Here is a 25,534-nt window from a genome sequence, read left to right as displayed (position 1 = left end):
TTCGTTTCGCGATTATCAAAAATCTATTTAATCCATCGAAAATTGAGACCTTAACTTAGATCGAATACACTCCGTAACAACAAAACCAGCACCGTGACCAGGTAAAATATAATCTGCAATGTCTGCAACAGCACAGCGACTATGCCGTTGAGCTATCGGATCTTCGCTGCCTGCGTCCATCCAAACTGTATCGTCGTCAATATCATCATACCGTTCAAATAAATCGCCCACAATTCCAATCACACCGTCAATTCCATTACAAATTCCATTCCGCACAATAAGCGATACACATCCCAATGTATGTCCTTTCGTTGCAACTACTTCGATACCGTCCTCAATGACGTATGGATCCTTGAAATCATGCAGCTCGTATTGATCTTTGAACGAAACGTTTTGACCGACGATATGTTTTGCCTGCAGGAAGAGGTTATTATTGCCGATATGGTCGGAATGGCCATGGGTGTTAATCAGATGTGATATATTCTCCGGTAACAGATTGACATTTGCTAGTGCTAAGGAAAATAATGGTAAATCCTGTGCTTAGCCTTATGATCAAATAGCTACCTTGAAGTAGTTTATCGCGGTCCCACGGAGTCATTGTATCGACAAGAATATTATTGCCACTTCTAGTTCGGACTAAGGTACACGTGCAGTTCGCTAACATTCGATTCTTTTCAGCTTCCAAAACACAATATCCTTCGAACAAACAAGTCACAACGTTTTTTGTGCTCATTTTTCTTACTACTGGAGGTAGAGTTATTATGTTATTGTTTGTTCAAAAATTAGACATAATGACACATCTACTCAATTTCACTATCACTAAGTCAATGATGGTGTTCATAGAGGGATCTGCTTTAAAAGCGGTTTCAAAAATTCTAAATAAAACCTGTCACATACGGCTATTCATCTGTTATCGATAACGACGACAAAAACAATGACAAGCTCTGAGTAGCATCCTTTATATAGTAAAATGCATGTTAAAAAAATTAAAGTACAAGATTTGAAATCAACAGATTAAAAACACTCTGATCGATAGAAGTAATAGACCCTTGCCATCTGTAACAGGTTAACATAAAAAAAATGGTTTCAAATATTACGCAGAACGGTGTTGAAATTAAGAGTTTACTGGTCGACATACATAGTTGTTAACTTCTGAGATGTATATCCAACCGTAGCAATATCTCCCGCCATTAGAACCAATTTTTCTGATATTTCTTAGAAAGGAATTAGATATATATTGGGACGCGTTCACCGTAATGTAGAATGTAGAATGTCCAGAAAGCCAAGCTCGAAGCCAAGCAGGTCTCAGTATATTCATCAATATTCTCCAGTATTAAATTACTGAACGAGGTTTAACGTTGCGACGGATTCACTCATATCGCTAGTCTAGTACTTACCACCCGAGCTTTGGTCCAAGAAAATATCACGTGACACAAATCTAAAGATGTTGGTAATATCCTCAGACCTCTAACGCGTAAGTCACTACAGTCATGGAACGCTCTTTTTATTCCATCGTCTTATCATCGTTGTTGATTCATGACCACTATTCATATGCGTGGCCCATCGAGCGCGAAATCTCTACTTTTATATATAATAGTGAAAAAAGGAATCTCGAACCGTGCGAGATTCGTTGAGACCAATGAGACATCACCCACTGAAAAGATGGGGCCTAGTTTTTTGCAATTGATTTGTATTTTCTCTACGAAATATAATTTTCAAATGATCAGTTTAATTATGAAATTTAAAAATTTAACTGACAGCTAGCCCAACCATTTAATGATTATTCACAAAATAAATATCATAGAACATTTCGCATCTGTGTGTGCGTACTGAAGCCACGCATTATAGGTATATATACCTACATTACCAACGATGCATTTCATTTTCACACTCATTTTCCTCTGTTTTCCCATATATCGATAAAGAGAGTAAATCTACGGAGAGAGTATGTAAACATACGAACAAAATGCACGGTACGATTTTTTAGACACTTTTCTGATGAAAAACAGAAAGGTGAATGTCTATTGTAAAGAACTGTGTCTCTTCCAAATCTGTGGAAACATTGATTTTTCGCGCAAATAGATTGTAAAAATATTTTGACGAAAACTTTAAATATAATAGCTCTGTTTGTAGAGCCAGTAAAGTGTAGTAAAAATTCTGAAGTGTTAGTTTTACAAAAAGATCAGAGTTTCGTGTTTGTCGTATAAAAGTTTTCACGCCCACACAAGAAAATAATGATTGGGAAATTTCTTTTTCTCGTTGCATATCAACTATGCACGGCAGATGCATTAAACTTGGGTCGTGTGTATGTATCGGAATTGTTTTCCACGAAAATCGAGCCTCAAATGTTTAATTGGACATTCGGTCGGCCTGAACAATTTCAATATCGTCCGTCGCTAAAAGGCTATCCAGATTTGCCATCTTGGATGAGATATACGTATAGTAGTGAATATTATGCGGGCTATCTGTACGGAACACCACCATTGAGTTACGCAGGACGAGAGGTTCGTGTAACACATTGAAAATTGGAAATGTTCAAGATTTGGACAGAGGATTCCGGTTTCGGTTTTTCAGGTGCAAATTGAAATTGTTGGTTTGAATAAATTGAACTATGAGACAAAATGTATTACCACTCAACTGTTTGTCGACAACAAGCATCAGAGTCCAGTGAACACTGTGCAAATGAAAATCGACAACTTAAATTGGGTCCAACTAATGGATCCCGGAAGGGTGGAGAATTTGAAAAACATTTTCAGGTAGTTACTTAGACATACGATGTATTGTGGTTGTTTAGGCAAATGTTCTATGTGGCTGTTTCGTCGAGAATTGACGCAACTGAGTGCGTGTTTTCAAGGTTTTCTTAAATTTTAGAAACGATTTGTGGCCTGAAAGCAAAAAGGATCTTCACATTGTATTCATGGAATCAGCCATTAAAATGGGTGGTAGAATTCCTCTTCGTCCGCAGCAAAAAGAAGGGTAAAACTGGAACTCATTTATCCGTCACGCCAGATGTCAACGACAATTCTATTCGAAACATTTTAGTGTTATCATCCATCTGGGCAGTACATCGCCATTTTCGGCTCGACTAATCGATCTTCAAGAAGAGGTCAAACCACTGTACAAAATCACAACATGTTCGTTCAAGCGAACATCAGTTCAGACAATCATCGAAAATGCTGGCTTTAAAATGGACTGGTGTGCTTTTCGAATTGTCGGCAATAGTAAGGACTTGAGCAAGGCTCATGGCTCGGAAAAGAGTACATCATTGAAGCAGGATCGATGGGAACCGATGGCGAAAAGTGAAGTACCAGAACGTAACTACATTGACGAATTAGCGTTTGTCATTGCTATTCCCGGACTGATATTGACACTTCTGGTCGCACTACTATCTGCCGTTTTATGCTTCTATCATGATAAAATGTAAGAGAAAATTTCGATTTACAGGTTTGGATTACTCCAATCGAGTGTTCCAACCTAAGGATTGTTTAGAAGCGCGAAGCGGCCAGGAAATACCTCTTTGGGAAGGTTAAAAGAGCTTGATAGTATTAGTATGTTATAGTTGGTCGAGTAAGTGAGTCATGATTACACGCGTAAATGTGTGCGAGAGTGTGAATGTTCGTGGAACGAGTGGAGCCGAAGGCGGAACGAGTGAAATGATTTGGTTAATCTCTAATGTGGATGCACTGAGTACAACTCACTTGATTCAGGAGACTGTATTAAAAAGAAAATCTCTCGCGTAGAAATACTCGCGTGGAATGATTTAATCGTTTTTCTGTTCGGTAAAACTTTAGATTTAATTTTTATTTTACAGACACGATGAACACTCAGAAACATTTTTCCGATACATATTTCAGAATTGTACAGACAATTTAAGGTGAACAATGTTACCCTCACACACAATGTTTTTGGGTCTTATATTTGAGAATGAATTGAATACAGGACTGGCTGAAAATGCTCTCAAACTAGAATTTTTTACCAAATCTTATACTCAAATATAAGACCCTCCGACCTACTGACACTAACTTAACACTTTAAATTTAAACGATAGAAATAATAGTCAAAAAAGCGGTTGTCTTAAAACTTTTCTCTAATTCAGTGATGAGTCAATCAAAGGAAATAATGCAACGGTTCAGATGGTTCAATATTCACCAGAGACCAACCAACCGATCACTACTTTGAAAAGTCTTAAGGAACCAATTGATGATGACCACAGCAGTCTACAATCTCAAAGGTATAATCGGAAAAAGATATTCTTACAACACCGAAACGACACCGATGAATATCCTGTATGTTTTATTGTCACAGCCCAAACAACAGCTACCGTGTCGACGGTAGTCCTCGAACGAATTCTACACTTCGACCCAGACCACCACCATACAAACCAAACAGTACTTACAAAAACGGACTTACCATCTGACAATCAACCCCACGGGTCTTATTTTGTTGAATCGCTGTTCTGTGTGAGTTGTTCCTTTTGGGTTAACGCACACATATTATGCATAGTCACATTCACAAAACATTCGAATGGTTCATCAATAAAAAAAATCAATTCTAATAATGGGATGGTTCTCCGAAACCGAAACAAGCCGTAGCGTAGTCTTCTGGTAAAGCGTAGTCACATTGAATCTAAAACTTAGCGAATAAAATGTCTTTCGAAAGGCGACAAAAACTTTACTTCCGTCTCTTATTTATCGATTACATGTTTACTATGCTTACTATGCTTATCATTATGCAACAATAGTAGCAGTCGGTAACGACGAACACGATATACGCTAGTATACCGCCTGCCTTCGTGATCAATTCAGAGGTCAGCTTTCAGAACCTTGCTCAGAATTTGTCTAAGTAACGCACTCCAAGATCAGGCACAGGAACAGATTTTATTGACTGTCATTTGTCCCCCTATCTTGTATGGACAGTGGCATTATACCAACGTAAAAAACTGAATTTATATGAGCATGAGTAGTCCACGACGAGGAGGATCCTTATCTAAATTCGGTTCTTTTGCCTGTTCTTGGAGTGCGTTAGTTCTAGCAATATTCGTTTTTACTTTATTTTATCAATTTGGCACACATGTATTCACACCGTTCGCTGAAAATTCAAAATTTTAAGTGTAAACTACAAATCAAACGCAGCGTTGTATGTGAGTGATTCACGATATTCTCATCTCATATCAGAGTGCGTTAAAAAAAAAATTCCATCAATGTCTGTGGTTTTTGACGTTATAATTTACCAACAGATTAGAGTTAAGTGATTAGAGAGCAAGTTCTGAAATGTACTCTGATAGTGGGCATGTGTACTTTAGAATAGTAACTTGGCGCATTGGTGGGTACTGAGCCCAAAATATTCACCTTCCCGATTCTCTTACCAATTTTTCTGTAATACAAACAAAGAGAACTTAAGAAACGAAAATATAATTTGTTTCACGAATTTAGGCACTGAATCAGTTATTTCGGAATGCAAAACATCCAGAAAAGTCGCACAATCTTTATTAGGTTTAGTATCGACACTTTGAACATTTTAAATTTTTATTGACATCAACGAGTCATTAAACCTTATCAGGTTAGCTGATGAGAGCTTTCAGTCCTAGAAGTTACTTATTGACCCCATAAAAAATGTAAAATGTTCGAAGTGTAGCTAATGATCCTGGTGAAGATTGTACGACTTTCCGTACCTTTGGATTTGTTTACAAAGAAACCATAAGCGTCCGCTCTAAGACAACAAAAAATTATAGTAGGCCTTATCAGGAATCAATTGTTTTTTCGATTTGATTATTAACAAAACTATTTTAGAAAAAACTTAAAAAATGTCAGGTCAATCTGATAATATTCAGGTCAAGTTATTAGGTCAAATTCAGGTTTCAGGTCATTTCAGGTCATGATTTTAATTGACCTGAAATTTTCAGGTTGACCTGACCCGATAGTAAGCCTTAATCAGCATCAATATGCACAGTGGTTACATATTCTAGAAACAGTACGAAAAGTGTCGGCGACGGCTACACTCGGTGGGGTTTCTGGTCATGCAAGTACATTATGATCAGCACTTTACAATCAATCGTCTTATCACAGTTGGCAATTTTGAATACTTTATCAGAAAGGAAATGCGATGTTGCTTATAAGCTGTACATCATTTTGGCCAATTTAGTATTCGATAAGGTTGAAACGGTTGAAAACGTTCTTTGGATCTCTGCATTTTTCATTTTATTTAATTTAGCTAATGGCCTTCGCCTACATTGGGTGCCAAATTCGCCGCAACGAAACAAGATACACGTGCAGACGGTGCGTATCTCTGATTACACTGACCACCATTGTAGACATAATCGAATCCATTCGATCGCGCCGCTTCTGCCTTCTTCTTCGTCACAAATTCCTGTTCAATAAAAGATAAGAGATCGGTTATAGTCACATAAACTACTTGGGTCACACGAAATTGACTCAAATGCCACGTCGAAATCTAGGCAATGAGTCATAGAGTCGTAGAAACACTAAAGATGTTCAACGCGTTCCGAGCCTTATTTGAATAACTTACGATTTGAATGAACGCTTTGAAGTCCCAAAAATCCTTAAATCCGTATATTTGTGGGACCAACTTATGCAAATCGCGAACGACCGCTTTCGGCAAATCATCCGGTATTAAATAGGTACAACACAGCTTCCATCTATAGAGAGGCAACAAGAATTCGTTTTAATAATTCGTTAAGGCACGAAAATTCCTTTTTTTTAATTATAAACTTACGCCAGATACTTCTTCTGGCGTTGAACCCATCTGTTTAATATTGTTTAGAGCGCGGAATTGATAAAGCGATGTAAACAACACATCCAATTTATCGGTGGTCACAGAGTACCATCGGTGCTGTCACTATGAAACAAGCGACATCTTTCACGAAATATTTAAATCAACGTTAATAACTAAATGCTTTATAATTTGAATAAGGGAGCCAAGTCGTACAAATTAGTGTAATCATATTAGAAATTTTTATGTGGAAGAGGTTGCAAAAATTAGGAGAAAAGGGGACTTAATGGTTTTCGGTAGACCTTGGGGCCCTCTATCACCTCCCAAAAGTCCCCCTCGATCCCGGCCCAAAATCTCGAGAAATTCGAGAAAATACGAAAAATTTGAGGTTAAGTGCAAGCATTTTTTCGTTGTTCGACCAAAAGCTGGGTTTCCAAAAATTTTCTCGAAAATTTATTTTTACCTCATTCCAGATAGAGCACTGCGCCGTTCAGCCGATGGACAGTTGGCGGCTAAAACGTAGCCGACACCCTTCGGCGGCCGGCTAGTATGATATTCATAAATATTTGTTTGTCTAGTGATGAAATATCGCGACTTCGTCGCTCATTTCCAGCCCACTACAAACAGAACATTGTTCCTAACTTATGCTAAGATGTTTTTTTTTGTATGGAAATTTACCAAGAAATATAAAAATTCGGGAAATTGGCCTAAATTTACTACCTATTTTCCACAAAAACCTTTCAAAACTACTTTTTATTAGTTATTAAACAATTATAATTCATTTGCAACCGATATTCACTCATTTTAACAAAAATCTTCGAACAAAATTATCGACGCATGGAATATTCTTTGAGTCGGCCGTTTTTCAGCGTGTAAGCAAATTTTCGACATGCGAGAAAATTTTTTGTTTCTGAAAAAAAGTTATGACATGCTGCTTATAAAATGTTCAGGATAGTCCAAAGATGTTTTTAAGCTACTTTCCGCAAAAATTTAGAGATACGGACTTTCGATATGGCGGTATAAAGTCAAAGTTTAGTTTCACGGAAGTCGATTTTTTCATGAAATTTTGACTTCGAAAATTCATATCTCGTGAGTAAAAAAAAAAAATTTCTGGTTTTAACTTGTTTTCGATACTTTGGGGTATCTGGAATGAGGTAAAAATAAATTTTCGAGAAAATTTTTGGAAACCCAGCTTTTGGTCGAACAACGAAAAAATGCTTGCACTTAACCTCAAATTTTTCGGTTTTTCTCGAATTTCTCGAGATTTTGGGCCGGGATCGAGTGGGACTTTTGGGAGGTGATAGAGGGCCCCAAGGTCTACCGAAAACCGTTAAGTCCCCTTTTGTCCTAATTTTTGCAAGATCCGAGTCTAATATGATTACACTAAATCGTGTAAGTGATCCATATATTAAAGATTTTTTTGTCGAAATCAATTACAGCAAAATAGTAGGCACCTACCTTTACAAACGCGTCCTGACCAGACCACACATCCAGTGCTGATAGGCTATATTACACTAGGTCCCACCTGTTGGGTGGGTCAGGTCCCTTGACTGGTAATTAATGGATTGTGAAGAACAAATTGTCATAGTTATTTTGTTTTTTGTTTTGTGGAGTATATTGGTTTGCGTCAACATCATCTGATGCACGTCATTTCATCGCTGGGTTTTTACACGTTGCGAAGTAGTAACGGTCTAGGAAGACGTTTTTGGTCTAACCATCATCCAAATACAATAGAGAACAAAATACAGCAGAGCATACACCTCTCAGCTCTTCCATCGGAATAATATATCAGTGGCCCGGTTAGAATAGGTCCAACACTCATCAGTCGCTATTGATAATATGTCGAATCAATGGTCAGTTTAGCAATAATTTGAGGAATATGTGGACCTCATCCGAAATGTTCTAATATTAGGGGTCCGTTCGAAGTATGAACTGATACAAAAAGCAGTTGAGATAACTGACAACAGAGCAGGCGAGGAACAAGCAGTAGGGAATTTTCGGGTGGAACAGATGGAGAACCGACCAAAGAGCTGAAATAAAAAGGAGCATCATCAGTCGGTTCACTGCAAAAAGTTTTATTCGATTGAGGTAAGCAAGGCGTTCCGTCGTTCGACTGTTTAATTTATTCGCTTCATCAAAAATTCTTGGGACGGGACACATTGGGACGTGAGGTTTTTTTATGTGACGAATTGGCAACGGGCTAATCGTACACATTTCAGAAGAACAAAATGAAACGACAAACGGAGTTCAATGATTTGACCTCAGGTACTAGAAGCGGTCCTGGGTCAGAATGGTCTGGCCATCGTCAGTTGCTCATCTAGCACCCTTCACAAGAAAGCATTAAATCTTTCGGTTGAACTAGTCTCGAAAGAAAACACTGCTATGAAAACAGCCTAAAAATCGCAGCGGAATCACAACCGAAAATCCATTCGAAAAAAATCATTCAAAACAAAGGTTCACAGAAGACAAAAGACTTACATTCGATCCTCTGCGTTCGTTTCACCACACAATGAACACTCAACAGTCAAGAAAAATCCACTATCATCAGATAAACTTTCAATCAATCCAGTCAATTTAATCTATGGAAATTCTCACAAGAAGACAACGACCAATCAGATCATTTGAATTTTCATTTTTCATTTTCCAGAGGTAGTCTGGTCGTTGTAAGTCAAGAAGTAACTTTTCATCTTTTGTTACCTCGGCCTGACTGTTATATTTCCAGCGTATTAGTTGTGGTGAAAGCTGATATTGAGATATTCCGTTCAAGAATGAGAACGAACACACAATACAGTTCCCAAAAAACGAGTTAACTATAAAGTCCGGAACATCTCGAAATGCAATAATTTCTTGCTTTCCCAAAAGTATTTTTCGAGCTTTCACCCTATTCGCGTTTGGTTTCTCTGAAAATTCTCTAAATCGATTTCGCACCCATTTCCAACTTTCAGGCCCCTACAAACAAAATTAAAACAGAAAAACTGAAATTAGCCTTGATTTGTATGGGTTCGAAATTCTACCATAAAGTAGGATTCTCGCACGGCGCGAAATTCTTCGTTACCTTGCCGCCCATTATCGGAATTAACCTGACGAATTAGATTCTTCGTCGAATGCAAATTTTTAGCCCCGTACGAAGTACTGGGGGCTTATAAGATTAATATGCCGTTTGTAACACGTCGAATTGGAAGCAGACAGTAAGGGCAAAGCTTTTGGTTATGTTCATAGATGACGAATCCGCAATAAAAACAAGGCATCAGAACAGTCGGAGCGTTTGCTGCGACTTAGCCCCGTACGATCCGTAATCCTATTTCGTCCGTAACCATAATACGTCCGTAGCCGTAATACGCCCGGAACCCTAATACGTCTACAACCCTCTAATGCGTCTGTTACCAAAATGCAAGTCAAGTTGGGCATGGTCAAATTTACTGAAAGTGTTCATTTTTAAAATTGCGCATAGCGCAATTACGAAAGCCCGTACGAAGTACCTCTCAAATAAAACCAACAATTTACGACATTATTTTATAAACCCAAATTTTTTTGCCAACTTTCCATTGGGTATTCAATTACCTCTCAAATAAAACAAAAACTAGCAAAATTGGATGAGATTTACTCGATTTATGTGCAAAAAGCACTTAGGGCCGAGTAGCGGCCTTAGTCCAAGGGCGCAAATTTGAAACTTTTTTTGCCATCATTCTATTCGGCATTCAATTATCTCTCAAATGAAACAAAAACTAGCAAAATCGGATGAGATTTACTCGATTTATGTGCAAAAAACACTTAGGGCCGAGTAGCGGCCTTAGTCCAAGGGCCCAAATTTGAAAAATTTTTCGCCACGTTCTTTTCGGTATTCAATTACCTTCCATAAAAAACTAAATCTAGCAAAATCGGATGAGATTTACTCGATTTATGTGCAAAAAACACTTAGGGCCGAGTAGCGGCCTTAGTTCAAGGGCCCAAATTTTAAACTTTTTTCGCCACGTTCTTTTCGGTATTCAATTACCTTCCATAAAAAACTAAATCTGGCAAAATCGGATGAGATTTACTCGATTTATGTGGAAAAAACACTTAGGGCCGAGTAACGACCTTTGAGCCCTCCCAACAAGCTCGCGTTGCATCCTACACAAAAACAATGTTCAGCAACTTTGTTCTACTCGTCAATACCTTTCATTTGATATATCACAAGCAGCTATTACGTGCGTATTTCGGTAGATATCGTCGAAAGACTGAAAAACACCTATAGGGCCCTAGCTCTGGAAGGGCCGACCCTACCATGCCCATTTTCGAACTTGACCTTACTTTTGTCGATACCAATCGGGGAAAAAAAGAATTTTGAAAAAAGGTTGTGATTTGCTCAAGCTAGAGGGGTCACGGACGGACGGACGGACGGACGGACGGACGGACGGACGGACATTTTTTTTATTGCGGATTCGTCATCTATGAACATAACCAAAAGCTTTGCCCTTACTGTCTGCTTCCAATTCGACGTGTTACAAACGGCATATTAATCTTATAAGCCCCCAGTACTTCGTACGGGGCTAAAAATGTCCGTACGTCCGTCCGTCCGTCCGTGACCCCTCTAGCTTGAGCAAATCACAACCTTTTTTCAAAATTCTTTTTTTCCCCGATTGGTATCGACAAAAGTAAGGTCAAGTTCGAAAATGGGCATGGTAGGGTCGGCCCTTCCAGAGCTAGGGCCCTATAGGTGTTTTTCAGTCTTTCGACGATATCTACCGAAATACGCACGTAATAGCTGCTTGTGATATATCAAATGAAAGGTATTGACGAGTAGAACAAAGTTGCTGAACATTGTTTTTGTGTAGGATGCAACGCGAGCTTGTTGGGAGGGCTCAAAGGTCGTTACTCGGCCCTAAGTGTTTTTTCCACATAAATCGAGTAAATCTCATCCGATTTTGCCAGATTTAGTTTTTTATGGAAGGTAATTGAATACCGAAAAGAACGTGGCGAAAAAAGTTTCAAATTTGGGCCCTTGGACTAAGGCCGCTACTCGGCCCTAAGTGTTTTTTGCACATAAATCGAGTAAATCTCATCCGATTTTGCTAGATTTTGTTTTATTTGAGAGATAATTGAATACCGAATAGAATGATGGCAAAAAATGTTTCAAATTTGGGCCCTTGGACTAAGGCCGCTACTCGGCCCTAAGTGTTTTTTGCACATAAATCGAGTAAATCTCATCCGATTTTGCTAGATTTTGTTTCATTTGAGAGATAGTTGAATGCCGAATAGAATGATGGCAAAAAAAGTTTCAAATTTGGGCCCTTGGACTAAGGCCGCTACTCGGCCCTAAGTGTTTTTTGCACATAAATCGAGTAAATCTCATCCGATTTTGCTAGATTTAGTTTTTTATGGAAGGTAATTGAATACCGAAAAGAACGTGGCGAAAAAAGTTTAAAATTTGGGCCCTTGGACTAAGGCCGCTACTCGGCCCTAAGTGTTTTTTGCACATAAATCGAGTAAATCTCATCCGATTTTGCTAGATTTAGTTTTTTATGGAAGGTAATTGAATACCGAAAAGAACGTGGCGAAAAATTTTTCAAATTTGGGCCCTTGGACTAAGGCCGCTACTCGGCCCTAAGTGTTTTTTGCACATAAATCGAGTAAATCTCATCCGATTTTGCTAGTTTTTGTTTCATTTGAGAGATAATTGAATGCCGAATAGAATGATGGCAAAAAAAGTTTCAAATTTGCGCCCTTGGACTAAGGCCGCTACTCGGCCCTAAGTGCTTTTTGCACATAAATCGAGTAAATCTCAACCGATTTTGCTAGTTTTTGTTTTATTTGAGAGGTAATTGAATACCCAATGGAAAGTTGGCAAAAAAATTTGGGTTTATAAAATAATGTCGTAAATTGTTGGTTTTATTTGAGAGGTACTTCGTACGGGCTTTCGTAATTGCGCTATGCGCAATTTTAAAAATGAACACTTTCAGTAAATTTGACCATGCCCAACTTGACTTGCATTTTGGTAACAGACGCATTAGAGGGTTGTAGACGTATTAGGGTTCCGGGCGTATTACGGCTACGGACGTATTATGGTTACGGACGAAATAGGATTACGGATCGTACGGGGCTAAGTCGCAGCAAACGCTCCGACTGTTCTGATGCCTTGTTTTTTTGAAAATCGGTTGAGATTTACTCAAGTTATCGTGTTATTAAGGGCCAGACGAATAACTCGCGACCCGCGCGAGACGAATCGTGTTCATTTTCGAACTTAACCTGAGAAAATGTTACATTTAACGTTTTTTGATCACATTTCCATACATTTTTGATCATAGTAGTGGAAGCGTTACACGCATACTCACTTTCTGACATAAGACCCTTGACTACAGTCAAGTAAATAATTAGGGCGTGTGCTGAAAGATCCACCTGTGTGATGCTGGGCGGAGAGCTATTTGCAATCCCGAATTACAACTAAACAGACAGCGGCTATTTTAGGTACAAGTTAGTCGTGTGCGAAAGACTCCGTCTTGGACAGTTGGTTTCAGCAAAGCATCTTAAACTACCAAGCAATACAGCCGCTAACGTCAAGGTTCAGAACCTTGAGTGATAAGAGTATTGTTTGTATTGTATGTTTTCTCATACAACGAAAACAAGTGAGCTATCTTCACAAAAGAAACGCAGTGCCTACTGTGATTTCATCAGGCTCCGAATATCTTCTGTGTTCATGCTAGAAACAGTGCTGTGATGTAACAGATTCGATAAAGATTGAGTGATTAAATCTGTTATATTCATTGATAGAATGTCGGATTTAAGTATTTTCAACAGACTGAAATCAACCCCATTTGCCCTCAATGCCTATTATACACTATGCTTGTATCATTTCAAATTTTGCTTTCGCTTAGCGCGCCAGAAGTGCTGTCATTTGAAGAATGAGCGCCATCTGTGAAAATCGATACATTTAGTCGAGTCAGCTGTCACGATGACAGTTCCCCCATACTTTTTTCCTAGGAAACAAAACACTGTGTTGACTTTTTTTTTATTAAATAAAACTTTGTAAACAGTCAAAGCTGTTCACTGATTTTCCTCTGCATTAAATCGTACAGAGTATTTTGTATTAAAAAAATAATCGATAAAACTTGTAACTATGCAATAATTGATCAAGTACAGACTATACAAGAAATCAAATATTCAATGCAGTAATTTTTTTTTTTGCTGCGACTCAATAATTTTTATTGTGATAATACTAATTTGTCGTGTGATTTAAAAGTTAAATTGGATTTTGTTTTTTTTTTAAGAAGAAAATATGACCGACGAAAGCGATTTTCCATCACAAATTGATGAAAATAGGAATAAAAATAGCATTTACTGTCAATATTGTGATTCTTTAATGCTGAAACCGAAAACTGCATCTTACATGGAAGACGAGGTAAATGAAACAACAACAACAAAAAAATCCCATTCGATTAAAGGTAGCGCCCTTGCACTGCACCAAAAAAAAATCCCATCGAAATTTCAAGGTCGTTGTTTTATATGAATTTTTCATAACTCTCGTCTTCCGTTACAGTTCAGTTTACCGCTGATGCACCAGAAGAAAAAACCAACTCAATCCCAACCGCAACCTCAGGAAATGGAAACGGAAAATTTGAAACACTTCTGGCGGGTCAAGGACATGTTTACGTTTGAAAATATTGGATTTTCGAATGTAGTCGAAACGGCCAAGTATTTGATTTGTGCCGATTGTGAGATGGGTCCAGTCGGTTATCAGTTGATTGGGTCCAAAGAATGTTTTGTTGCGTTGAAGCGAGTGAAACACGTTCAAAATGGATAATACGGATACGGATATGGATACGCATTTATACATGAACATTGTATGTGCATAATGATGTGTTGACATAAAGAAAATGTAATTTGTTGTGGGTGAATGTATTGTGTCGAATGCAAAAATAATGCAATACTTGAAACGCGTAAAATGTAAATGGATGCTGCAAAAGAATTGTCAGTTCAAACTTTTTATTTTTTAAAAGGAAATGAATATTTTAAATTAAATGAAGTTTAACGTGTAAACTTTGTCGTTTTCTTTGATGTGCTTGATCAATTGATCATTCGTAATACTTAATCAGATTGGGAGGTACGGGAAAACAGTTTTGCAGTTGAATCCATGTAAACTGAATAATGCGAATAAAATAAAATTTTCTAGAGTTTTGCAGTTTTGCTTGCTTTCTTGCCAATAGTTCTACTGATCTACCAAACAGATTTTGCTACAACTGAAATATTCTGATTCGTCTAGTCAATACCTTTCCTTTGATATATTGCACACGATTTTGAAACATCCATAGTATAGATATGCATGAAAAACTAGTGAAAAACAGGCAAAACAAAACAAAGACACTGTTCTGAGAACTTGACTCCAAACAACCAAAATACTGTCGCTGTTTTGGAGCACTTCCCGTTTAATCGCCACCACTTTTTTCCGCTAGAAAGTTAGATGGACATGCAAAACAGAGGTGAAAAACATAAAACTCATAATTTTTTATGTTGGGTCTCAAAATAGTCGGCGTAAATGCCTGTTTGCCGTTATATTCCGACGGCAATGAACGGTATTGACGAGACGAGACGAACCGAAATATTTATTATTTAACAAAATCGGATTTGTACAACTGCATATGTTTCTACTTTTCCTGTTTTCCCGCACCTCCTCGACGTCATACATTCATGAGCGTTTTCTTCGTTCTGGGGATTTGCGGGATATCACAGAGTGGTAAACGGTGCTTTAACTCAGAGTAAACTTAGAAATAAAGCTAGTTTCTTATTAGCTGTAAAAGAAGTGTTTTCAAGCACATGCTTGATGACATGACAGATATGTCCTCGTGTTGACCCCAAGTTTTTGTTTATTTTATTGTCCATTGTCATCATTATGATGTAACTATATGCCGTATCAAAATTGTGTATTGCATGTCTAGTCTTCACACACAGATGTTTCTTAAGACATTTGTCAAACGAAGCACAACTCTACACTTCCATTTTTTAAACAAACTTACGTTTCCCGCAGCTTCTCCCGTGTTAGTCGTACATCAAATTCTCCATGAAATGCTAGTAGTTACATCCGTTGGAAGATCTTATTTGTCCATCGAATATTTTTGTGGAGCTGTAACCTTAACCCTTACGGAAGCGGAAACGGATATATGATCATTAAATCTGCTGCTTCATATGTTTTAAGTGTCGCAATGTGTTTGAAGCAATTACTTCAAATATCTCATCAAAGGAACCTATCACCACACTTTGCGAGAAAGCCAAAAACACAGCACAGTGCTAAGAAAATCGGACGATCTTGGGAAATTACACCGCACTGTTAATTCCACACCGAAGGAATTTTCGTCGACGCAACCGAAAAACGATATGACGGTTCAGCGAGCTACACTAATTGCAAAATCAAAGGCAAAAAATGATGATGTAGCAGCTTCGGAATCACCGATTGCTTATGAAATGGTTCAGCAAAACGACGAAATAGATTATAGAAATGAAAAGCTAGTCGCTTCGTTGACTGAAAAGCAATTCAATCTCATCTTCATGGATGTGCCTAAATCGGACCCGCCTAAATCGGACCCTTCATCGCTGCAGCTGCTTTTACCACGGCGATCGTCTTTAACAAATTTATTGCCAGAACTTGACTGTTCGGTTGTTTGCATTGACACACCGTCTCTGGATAGTGGGGTTGATGATCTCGATGATTTACCCGCTATTAATCTGAGTTTCTGAATGGGTTGGAATTTTCGATCGATAATGTTTTTGCAATGATTTGTAATCAAAAACGTTTTTTTACGAATATGTGCTGGTCATCCTCTTCTATAAATAAATTTTGTTCGATTGATTGAAGTTCTGCTTTTAAAATTTCGTTCTAAATTTAATTTCCTTAACGATTCAGCTAGTTGCATACTGACCAGGACTGTAAACTTTGGGGAGTTCACGCGTGACCACGTAATAGTGCATTACTATACCAGTGAGGGGCCGTTCATAAATTACGTAACGCAAAAATTGACATTCTTTAGACTCCCCCCTCCCCCCCTGTCACGCTAAAAAACAAATTTGACCCATTTTTGTTCTAGCCGTAACGCTAGCCTCAGACCCCCCTCCCCCCTCATACGTTACGTAATTTATGAACGGCCCCTGAAGGAATTTGATATCTTGTATCCAGATGAGTAAAAGAATCCAAGGGCTTCAGTCCGAGGTACTTTTACTCATCGTGATACGAGATATCAAACTCCATCGCTGGTATAGTGCTGCGTTTTACTTTACAAGCGAGGGAAACACTTTTTCCTAGTGAAGGAAATACTTTTCCCTAGCGAGGGAAAAGGCACTTCCCCTCAAGGTTCTGAAAGAACAGGTTAAGACTATTTAATTACTAGCACTGTAACCCAAGGTTCGCCCGGGATGTACTGAAAATCTTAACCACACTGACATAATAAATTCAAATGCCAAACCATCTTCCTAGAGGTCAGCTGAGTAGTCGTTGGATGGGGAGTAGGCAAACACACGTCGTAAAGGTCAGCCTTGTGACCGTTGGACGGGGTGGTAGCCAGGTAAAGCTAGGTGAACCCAGGTGAAGCTAGTTGAGAACAGGTAAAGATAGGTGAACCCAGGTGAACGCAAGTGAAGCTAGGTGAACCTAAGTGTAACGACCTTTCGGTTTTATTATATAGAAGTAATTTAAGTATTCGTAACTTGACAGTTGTTACCTTAAAAGTACGAATTGTATGGACCACGAGAATCGGCGACCTGAAGTTATGATTGAATTTAGCGGGAAAATTTCGATTGACACAGTAAAAATGATTGACTAGACCATATAATGCGCTTGCAATAAATCGCCAGTTTTTGGCCGAAAACACATGAGCGTTGATACGATCGACAATTGTGCTGCGTTTTCGGTTGTGAATTAACGCAACATAATAGTCGTTCCCATCAACGTAAAATTGCTCAGTCGTAAGTGAAAATCGCAATAGATCATATCCAAGTTACTGTACTTTCAGACGTAACCTCACTTTAGTTTCGTTAAATGTTTCGTTCATTTATTCAAGTTTGAATTTTTTTAAACATGGATGACATTTCTTAACGTGGATGGCCTTTCTTACCGTAGATGGTATTTTTAACGTCCTTGAAGATGATCTATGTTCCTAGTTAACTGATGATGATTAGTGTGCGTGCAGCCACCTAAATTAGGTTCACAAAGTGAGTATTGTCGATTGTGTCGGGACAATTGCTGAGAAATAAAAACAACAATTTAAATGCACACCATTTTAACTCTCGGGCATTGTCTGGGTGTATAATATATTTTAAATAGCATTTTCTTTAAATATAGTCGATTTTACAGCTCGGTAACATCTTTAAATTTTGGTTACTAATTTTTCTTTTACAATTTTTGAAACTAACAATTACATTTTAGCACAGCGACACAATGATTTAACATCACAAAAAGGTAATACAATGGTCCAACCATTACCACATTTGATTTTTTATCCATATCAAATTGAATCTTAAATTTTAAGTGGAAAAATCGTCACCGCCGTTATACACCACATTCCCCCATCTCTGATTAAATCAGACACCGCAAAACACTCTACCACCATTTTCATTGAACGTCTAATTTGAGAATGAGTTTTTTTAAAATGATCTACAAGGGCTATAGCATAGCAGCAGTGGACTCTTATTTGATTAACAGTCGTAACAGAAGCAGCACATTGAAGGAGATCCGGTAGAATATTCATCTAAAGGTAAAGTTTGTTCAGATTGAAAATGGAATTGGATTGGTCCCATCAGAAAAGAAAAATTAAAATTAAAAAAATTTAGTATGAAAGTGTCTAGGTACATCTCGAGCTGAATCTGTTAAGTGTAGTAAGTCATAGTGTAAGAAGTAGAATCGAGTTTTGTTCATCAAAAAATTTGTTCGATAAAATTAAGGACATTTCACACTGTAGTTGAGTATTTGCATGCTAGTGCAAATGACTCCTTCGTAAAATTAAAACATCTCAAGATTCAGTAAAACTACCACTTTACTATCAAGCGAGCCTAGAAGATTTACGTTAGGCGTATCAATAAACGGTTAGGATAACAATACAAGATGAGCTGCCGCTTACCTGGTCTTATCGCTTCATCTCTTTTAGAAGTTTTAGTGGTTAGATATTCTGAGATGTTGAAATTTTTAGATGTCTTTATTGACTCCTTCCGTATTCGGTGTCCTAAGCTCTTTTAATATTTTTGGATAAAATTTTTGATGAAATTAAATCGTCAAAAATATTTGATTTTAATATCATTTTTTGCTTGATTGTTTGTTTGGGTTTGTTTTGTGTTTCAAGAGAAACTTCCAAATTTTTCTACAAAATTTTGCGATTTCTAAAAATTTGTAGAATTTCTAGAATTTCTAGGAAGTTCTAGAAAGTTTTAGAAAACGTTTTCGTCGAAATGGGCCTCGGTTTCAACTCTATATACTTAAATGCAAAGAACTTAAATAATTGATAGAATGAGGATATCGAAAAATATATACAAAATGCGAGATCAACACCTCGAGACATGTATACCAATACCCTCTCTAGCAACCAAACTTCGTTTTGACGCACACTGAGGAAAAAGATTTGAAAACTACAGCTGCAGTAGGTAATAGATCAGCTGTAATTGGTAATGTTTGGAAGAATTACCCATAGAAAGTACGAATATGCTATTGGCACCGGGTGCCAATAGTCTCTTTATAATAGTGTGGCTAATGGCACCTGGTGCCAATAGTCTTTTTATTATACTGTGGCTAATGGCACCAGGTGCCAATAGTCTCTTTATTATACTAATGCTAATCGCACCCGGTGCCATTAGCCACAGTATTATAAAGAGACTATTGGCACCTGGCGCCATTAGCCACAGTATTATAAAGAGACTATTGGCACCCGGAAAAATTTAAATCTGAATAAAAAATCCGAATATTTTGAAAACTAAACTTTACACAATACTAGGGAATCCATCTTTTTACAAAATGTAACGTAAGGGTAGTTTGTTCGATCTTAGGGAATTCGTCCTTTTACGAAATTGAACGTAAAGGCGGATCATTCGATGCTGAGGAATTCATCCTTTTACGAAATGTAACGTAAAGGTAGTTTGGTCGATCTTAGGGAACTCGTCCTTTTACGAAATTTAACGTAGAGGCGGATTGTTCGATCCTAAGGAATAAATCCTTTTACGAAATGTAACGTAAAGGTAGTTTGGTCGATCTTAGGGAACTCCTTCTTTTACGAAATTTAACGTAGAGGCGGATCGTTCGATCCTGAGGAATTCATCCTTTTACGAAATGTAACGTAAAGGTAGTTTGTTCGATCTTAGGGAATTCGTCCTTTTACGAAATTTAACGTAAAGGCGGATCGTTCGATCCTAAGGAATTAATCCTGTTACGAAATGTAACGTAAAGAAGGGTTGTTCGATACTAGGGAATTAATCCCTTTACGAAATATAACGCAAATGCGTTTTGTAGAATACTAGGGAATTCATCTTTCTACGAAATTTAACGTAAAGGCGGTTTGTTCAATCCTGAGGAATTATTCCTTTTACGAAATTTAACGTAAAGGTAGTTTCATCGATCATAGGGAATTCATCGTATTGAGATATGTAATGTAAAGGCCGATTGTTCGATACCTTTACGTTACATTTCGTAAAAGGATGAATTCCTCAGGATCAAACAATCCGCCTTTACGTTATATTTCGTAAAAGGACGAATTCACTAAGATCGAACAAACTACCTTTACGTTACATTTTGTAAAACGATGAGTTCCTCAGGATCGAACAATCAGCCTTTACCTTACATTTTGTAAAAATATGAATTCCCTAGAATTGTGTACAAAACAAGTTTAATTTTCAAAATGTCCGGATTTTTTATTCAAATTTTAATTTTTCCGGGTGCCAATAGTCTTTTTATAATACTGTGGCTAATGGCACGGGGTGCCAATAGTCTCTTTATAATACTGTGGCTAATGGCACCGGGTGCGATTAGCATTAGTATAATAAAGAGACTATTGGCACCCGGTGCCTTTAGCCACAGTATTATAAAAAGACTATTGGCACCCGGTGACATTAGCCACAGTATTATAAAAAGACTATTGGCACCCGGTGCCAATAGTCTCTTCCTAGAAAGTAACGTCTATTACCTGTGGTGAAATCGGTGCTATTTTTTCCGGGACTTTTTATATATGGATAGTCAAGCAGCCAGTTATGGAAGATCAAAAATATATGAGACTAGTGTTGGGGCCTAGGCACCAAAGCCTAACTAGGCATATATAAAATAGCGCCGATTTCGGTCAGTCGAAATTTCTTTTATTTTATTGAGAAAAAAAAAAATATCCTCCAATCTAAGAACAACCGGCGACTCGGTTGGGTGAAAAAGTGTCGGCGGGTCTCTAGCCTGTGCTCGTCGAACCATTTTTCCAGTTTTTAGTCTTAATATTTTTGAATGCTCCCAAATACGGCATGATTTTCATTTTTACGTGAATCAATATTGTCGCAATAATATCTTTCAATTATTAATGACGACACATTACGTGTTGTATACACAGTTTTCATATGTGTATCTCATGTAGTTAATGTTAAACCCACAATACAGCTACTACAGGGATGTATATTACCTATCAACGGTAATATAGCTTACATTAACATTAAGCATTTGTAGCATACATGTTCCGTAGCTCAGGTGGATTATTCTGGACTGGAGATCGAGAGGTCCCGGGTGCGCGCCCCAACAAGGCAAGTTTTTATTTCAAATAATTATTAATAAAAAATCAATTTCGTTTCATTTCAGCTAAAATTCAGTTCAAAATTAACTCGTCGGATGTAATACAACAGAATATCGAAATACTCCCCAGTACTGTCAAATATAACTCCGAAAGGCCAGAAATATTTTCTTTTTAAATTATTGAGTTAATTTTGAACTGACTTTTATCGGAAATGAATAATGTTTATTAATATTATTTAAAAAAAAAAAAAACTCCGACATGATTCGAACCCGTGCCTATCGATCACAACATTTTGATTGTAGGCAATCACACAGCTATTGTAGGTAATCACAACTACAGCTCTGATAGCAAGTAGAAAAATACAGCTGTGACAGCTACGGGCCGAAATATTTTCTGTGACAGCTGTATTTTCTCAAAAACTACAGCTGGAGACAGATCGCAGTTGTAGCAGGTAACTACTTTTTCCTCAGTACAGTCAACATACCACCTTATTTTGACAAATTTCACACTGACTTTTTTTGTAATGGAGTTGCCGTTCCGCGCTTTTTTTTAAAGCAATATCGACGGAGCAACACACAAAAAAAGACATCACAATGACAAATTATTGACTTTCGAACACCGAAACGGTGACAGTAGACGTAATATTTTCAACACAAAAAAGGTCATCGCTGCTCATACTTCATTTAATTTATTTTTTAAAGTGTAAAATTTTCTGTGACAGCGCACACTGTCAATGTTTACCACTTTATTTTTTATAGTTTGGTTGCAAGAGAGGGTGTATACCGATTTATCTCGCTTGATGTCAGAAATGTCTCGAAGTGTCGATCTCGCATTTTTTGTTCGATATCCACAGAAAGATGATAATTAGGCAACTAAGACATCGCTTCGACAGAAGGTAATATGGAAACAGTTTTACACAATTAATTACTTTACGTCAATTCTGGCATCATGACACAGAAGAAAAATATTGCCATAATGTTTGACTCTAATCATTGTACAGTTTATTCATCGTTAGAAAACACAATTTTAAACTTGTCAGTGTTTTAAAAGTCATCAATTAAATGAAACCAAAATTTGAATTCGCTAAGCGATTTTCAAATTTTGTGCCAAAATATGTTCTGGGAAACACTTTATTGACATTGGAAACATGACCTTTAAAACTCTAACAAATGTCAAATATTTTCAGAGATAAAAAAACCCACATTAGTCAAAAATTAATTATTTGGTTAACAACCGACCAATTTTGCAAATATTCAGTCAATTTTGACATTTTATTCTTTCTATAGAATTTGTCCGAAATGTCGAGCTCTATCTGTCGAAGCGAAGTCCCAGTCGCTAAATTATCATCTCTCTGAATATCCTCCTTCTATATCAGTTACTAGGTGTATCCCGTGGCGCTAGCGCCAACACAAATAAACAACGATCGGGGTCTTCGACCCCTCTGCATTCGAATGGTTTGAGCGGAGCTTCGCTCCGCTCAAACATTCTTATGAAAAGTTAGCCCCAAACAACACCTTCTTCTTTTGTAACGCCTAATATCGTCTTTTTACTATTTATTTTTCATGCCAGGGGGCTGCCGCCCCCTGGACCCCCGCAATCACCATTAATACACCTTTTCGAAAAAACACCTCTTCCCGTGTCAAACTTTACAGAAAATCATCAATACCGAACAACTTTGTCGAAGAAACCAACTTTCCATCTGCTTCACATAAAAAGTTACAAAAATCGAGGGGGTGGTCACTATTACCTAAAAGCGTACACTGTGGTCACTTCCATACAACCACTCTTTCAATAAACAACAACTTTGCCGAAGAAACGAACTCTCTATCTGCTTCACAGCCAAAGATACAAAAATCGAGGGGGTGGTCACTCACACACAAAAGCGTACACCGTGTTCACTTCTATTCAACCACACCACTCACTCACAACTTTCCCCGAAAACAAATCCATTTCACCCAAAGAAAAACTCAAAATCATCACCGATCACTGTACGTTGGAGTAGCTCAAAAATGGCCCACTTGGAGAGCTGTCACTCGCTCGAAATTGATCCGAATTTCCTAAAATTTTTTTTCCTCGATTCGTAGGATTCTTACCTTTCATTGAAACCCTCACACGCCCCTCTAGCTTCTAAAACAGCCGCTCCGCAATTACAAACGTGTTCCCGTTGGTGGTCAAACACCCTACTTACCACCTTAACTCCAACAAATTGAATCCAATTTTTTTCCAGTTTTTTTTCTTCGCTTCGTACCATCAATACCTTTCATTTGAGCCCGCTCACGCCTCACCACCTTCCAAAACATCCGCTCCACAATTTAAAACATTTTCCAGACCCTCAAAAAAACCCATAAAATGCACTCCACCACCTCCCGATGAAAAGTTAGAAAAAAACTTTCTTCTGCAACTTTGTTCCCCGCAATAAATGGACAACACTTTCGTTAACCAACAACTTCGTCGAAGAAACCAACTGTCCATCTGCTTCACACAAAAAGTTATAAAAATCGAGGGGGTGGTCACTCACACACAAAAGGGGACACTGTGGTCACTTCCATACAACCACTCTTTCAAGAACCAACAACTTTGCCGAAGAAACCAACTTTCCATCTGCTTCACATAAAAAGTTACAAAAATCGAGGGGGTGGTCACTCACACACAAAAGCGTACACCGTGGTCACTTCCATACAACCACTCTTTCGATAACGAATAACTTTGCCGAAGAAACCAACCTTCCATCTGCTTCACAGCCAAAGATACAAAAATCGAGGGGGTGGTCACTCACACATAAAAGCGTACACCGTGTTCACTTCTATTCAACCACACCACTCACCTCTACAACTCATTCAACTTTTCCCAAAAACAAATCCATTTTTCTCAAAGAAAAACTCAAAATCATCATCGATCACTGTACGTTGGAGTAGCTCAAAAATGGCCCACTTGGAGAGCTGTCACTCGCTCGAAATTTCCTAAATTTTTTTTTCCTCGATTCGTACAATCCATACCTTTCATTGAAACTCTCACACGCCCCTCTATCTTCTAAAGCAGCCGCTCCGCAATTACAAACGTCTTCCCGTTGGTGGTCAAACACCCTACTTACCACCTTAACTCCAACAGACTCCAAAACAGCCGCTCCACAATTTAAAACATTTTCCAGACCCTCAAAAAAACGCATAAAATGCACTCTACCACCTCCTGATGAAAAGTTAGAAAAAAACTTTCTTCAGCAACTTTGTTCCCCGCAATAAATGGAACATTTCTTCTTCCCCAACCGATGCTCCATCTCTCAAAATGACCGAGTTATATCGATTCTGCCATTTTCCACCTCCCCACAGTCATAACTTCACTATCTCCGAACAGACTTTTCACCGGACCACGTTTTCTCCACGTTTCAGACCATTCCCTACAACATATCAAAAAGTGTTTTTTTTTTTTTTTTTTTTTTGCTCTGAACTTTCATTTTGACGGTAAATAGCGGACAAACAGACAGACAGAAAGAAAGAAAGAAAGAAAGACAAACATCCCGTCGTTATAATATGTTACTAGTCTGCATCCTGTGGCACTTCGTGCCACGTCGCATCCTAGCAAGCTAGACCGGGCAGACACCTGTTAGAGACTAACATCTATTCGAAAGCAACTCTAAGTCTGCTAAAGAGCTATACGAAAATCGCTTCGTTCCGCTAATGCCTAATGCCTAATGCCTAATATCGTCTTTTCATTATTTATTTTTCATGCCAGGGGGCTGCCGCCCCCTGGACCCCCGCAATCACCACTCTTACACCTTTTCCAACAAACACCTCTTCCCGTGTTACATCGATTTTTGGTGAATCCCTTACCTTCTACAACTCACGCCACAACTACTGTTTCAATACCGAACAACTTTGCCGAAGAAACTAATTTTCCATTTGCTTCATTAAAAAAGTTATACAAATCGAGGGACTTGTCACTCACACACAAAAGCGTACACTGTGGTCACTTTCAGACGACAACTCTTTCGATAGTAAATAACTTTGTCGAAGAAACCAACTTTCCATCTGCTTCACATAAAAAGTTACAAAAATCGAGGGGGTGGTCACTCAAACACAAAAGCGTACACTGCGGTCACTTTC

General features: G+C 38.0%; 3 protein-coding genes and 2 long non-coding RNA genes across 6 annotated transcripts; 3 read left to right on the top strand and 2 right to left on the bottom strand.

Annotated features, from left to right (window-relative positions):
- Positions 1 to 3: 3 nt before the first annotated feature.
- LOC119081986 (metallo-beta-lactamase domain-containing protein 1) lies at positions 4 to 814 on the bottom strand. The gene is made up of 2 exons (XM_037191307.1): positions 565 to 814; positions 4 to 512 (listed from the first exon to the last, which is right to left on the bottom strand). The coding sequence occupies exons 1-2, from the start codon at positions 731 to 733 to the stop codon at positions 28 to 30; spliced, it is 654 nt and encodes a 217-aa protein (XP_037047202.1). The 5' UTR covers positions 734 to 814; the 3' UTR covers positions 4 to 27.
- Positions 815 to 1,984: 1,170 nt separating this feature from the next.
- On the top strand, positions 1,985 to 4,674 carry LOC119081964 (epsilon-sarcoglycan). Of its 2 annotated transcripts, XM_037191271.1 has the most exons (7): positions 1,985 to 2,504; positions 2,575 to 2,756; positions 2,872 to 2,976; positions 3,043 to 3,420; positions 3,812 to 3,874; positions 4,097 to 4,231; positions 4,306 to 4,674. In XM_037191271.1, the coding sequence occupies exons 1-7, from the start codon at positions 2,235 to 2,237 to the stop codon at positions 4,415 to 4,417; spliced, it is 1,245 nt and encodes a 414-aa protein (XP_037047166.1). In that variant the 5' UTR covers positions 1,985 to 2,234; the 3' UTR covers positions 4,418 to 4,674. The 2 variants fall into 2 exon arrangements, with proteins under 2 accessions (XP_037047166.1, XP_037047167.1); XM_037191272.1 differs by lacking the exon at positions 3,812 to 3,874 and having other exon boundaries at positions 1,986 to 2,504.
- A 1,071-nt stretch (positions 4,675 to 5,745) lies between these two features.
- On the bottom strand, positions 5,746 to 6,823 carry LOC119082001. The gene is made up of 3 exons (XR_005088562.1): positions 6,733 to 6,823; positions 6,526 to 6,655; positions 5,746 to 6,366 (listed from the first exon to the last, which is right to left on the bottom strand). It is a non-coding gene; the product is annotated as an uncharacterized LOC119082001 (long non-coding RNA).
- A 6,844-nt stretch (positions 6,824 to 13,667) lies between these two features.
- Positions 13,668 to 14,742, top strand: LOC119081993 (guanine nucleotide exchange factor MSS4 homolog). The gene is made up of 2 exons (XM_037191314.1): positions 13,668 to 14,104; positions 14,243 to 14,742. The coding sequence occupies exons 1-2, from the start codon at positions 13,982 to 13,984 to the stop codon at positions 14,504 to 14,506; spliced, it is 387 nt and encodes a 128-aa protein (XP_037047209.1). The 5' UTR covers positions 13,668 to 13,981; the 3' UTR covers positions 14,507 to 14,742.
- Positions 14,743 to 19,599: 4,857 nt separating this feature from the next.
- On the top strand, positions 19,600 to 20,331 carry LOC119082003. The gene is made up of 3 exons (XR_005088563.1): positions 19,600 to 19,703; positions 19,964 to 20,015; positions 20,120 to 20,331. It is a non-coding gene; the product is annotated as an uncharacterized LOC119082003 (long non-coding RNA).
- Positions 20,332 to 25,534: the final 5,203 nt, after the last annotated feature.

The sequence above is a fragment of the Bradysia coprophila genome, unplaced genomic scaffold, assembly GCF_014529535.1.
Source record: "Bradysia coprophila strain Holo2 unplaced genomic scaffold, BU_Bcop_v1 contig_373, whole genome shotgun sequence".
Taxonomy (NCBI): domain Eukaryota; kingdom Metazoa; phylum Arthropoda; class Insecta; order Diptera; family Sciaridae; genus Bradysia; species Bradysia coprophila.
This window is presented reverse-complemented; position numbering and strand designations above follow the sequence as displayed.

Coding starts and splice junctions, on each gene's coding strand:
- LOC119081964 (XM_037191271.1), top strand. CDS start 2,235: ATGATTGGGAAATTTCTTTTTCTCGTTGCATATCAACTATGCACGGCA. Junction 2,505..2,574: donor TGAGTTACGCAGGACGAGAG/GTTCGTGTAACA, acceptor TCGGTTTTTCAG/GTGCAAATTGAAATTGTTGG. Junction 3,421..3,811: donor TGCTTCTATCATGATAAAAT/GTAAGAGAAAAT, acceptor TTTATTTTACAG/ACACGATGAACACTCAGAAA.
- LOC119081993 (XM_037191314.1), top strand. CDS start 13,982: ATGACCGACGAAAGCGATTTTCCATCACAAATTGATGAAAATAGGAAT. Junction 14,105..14,242: donor CATCTTACATGGAAGACGAG/GTAAATGAAACA, acceptor CTTCCGTTACAG/TTCAGTTTACCGCTGATGCA.
- LOC119081986 (XM_037191307.1), bottom strand. CDS start 733: ATGAGCACAAAAAACGTTGTGACTTGTTTGTTCGAAGGATATTGTGTT. Junction 513..564: donor CCGCGATAAACTACTTCAAG/GTAGCTATTTGA, acceptor TATTTTCCTTAG/CACTAGCAAATGTCAATCTG.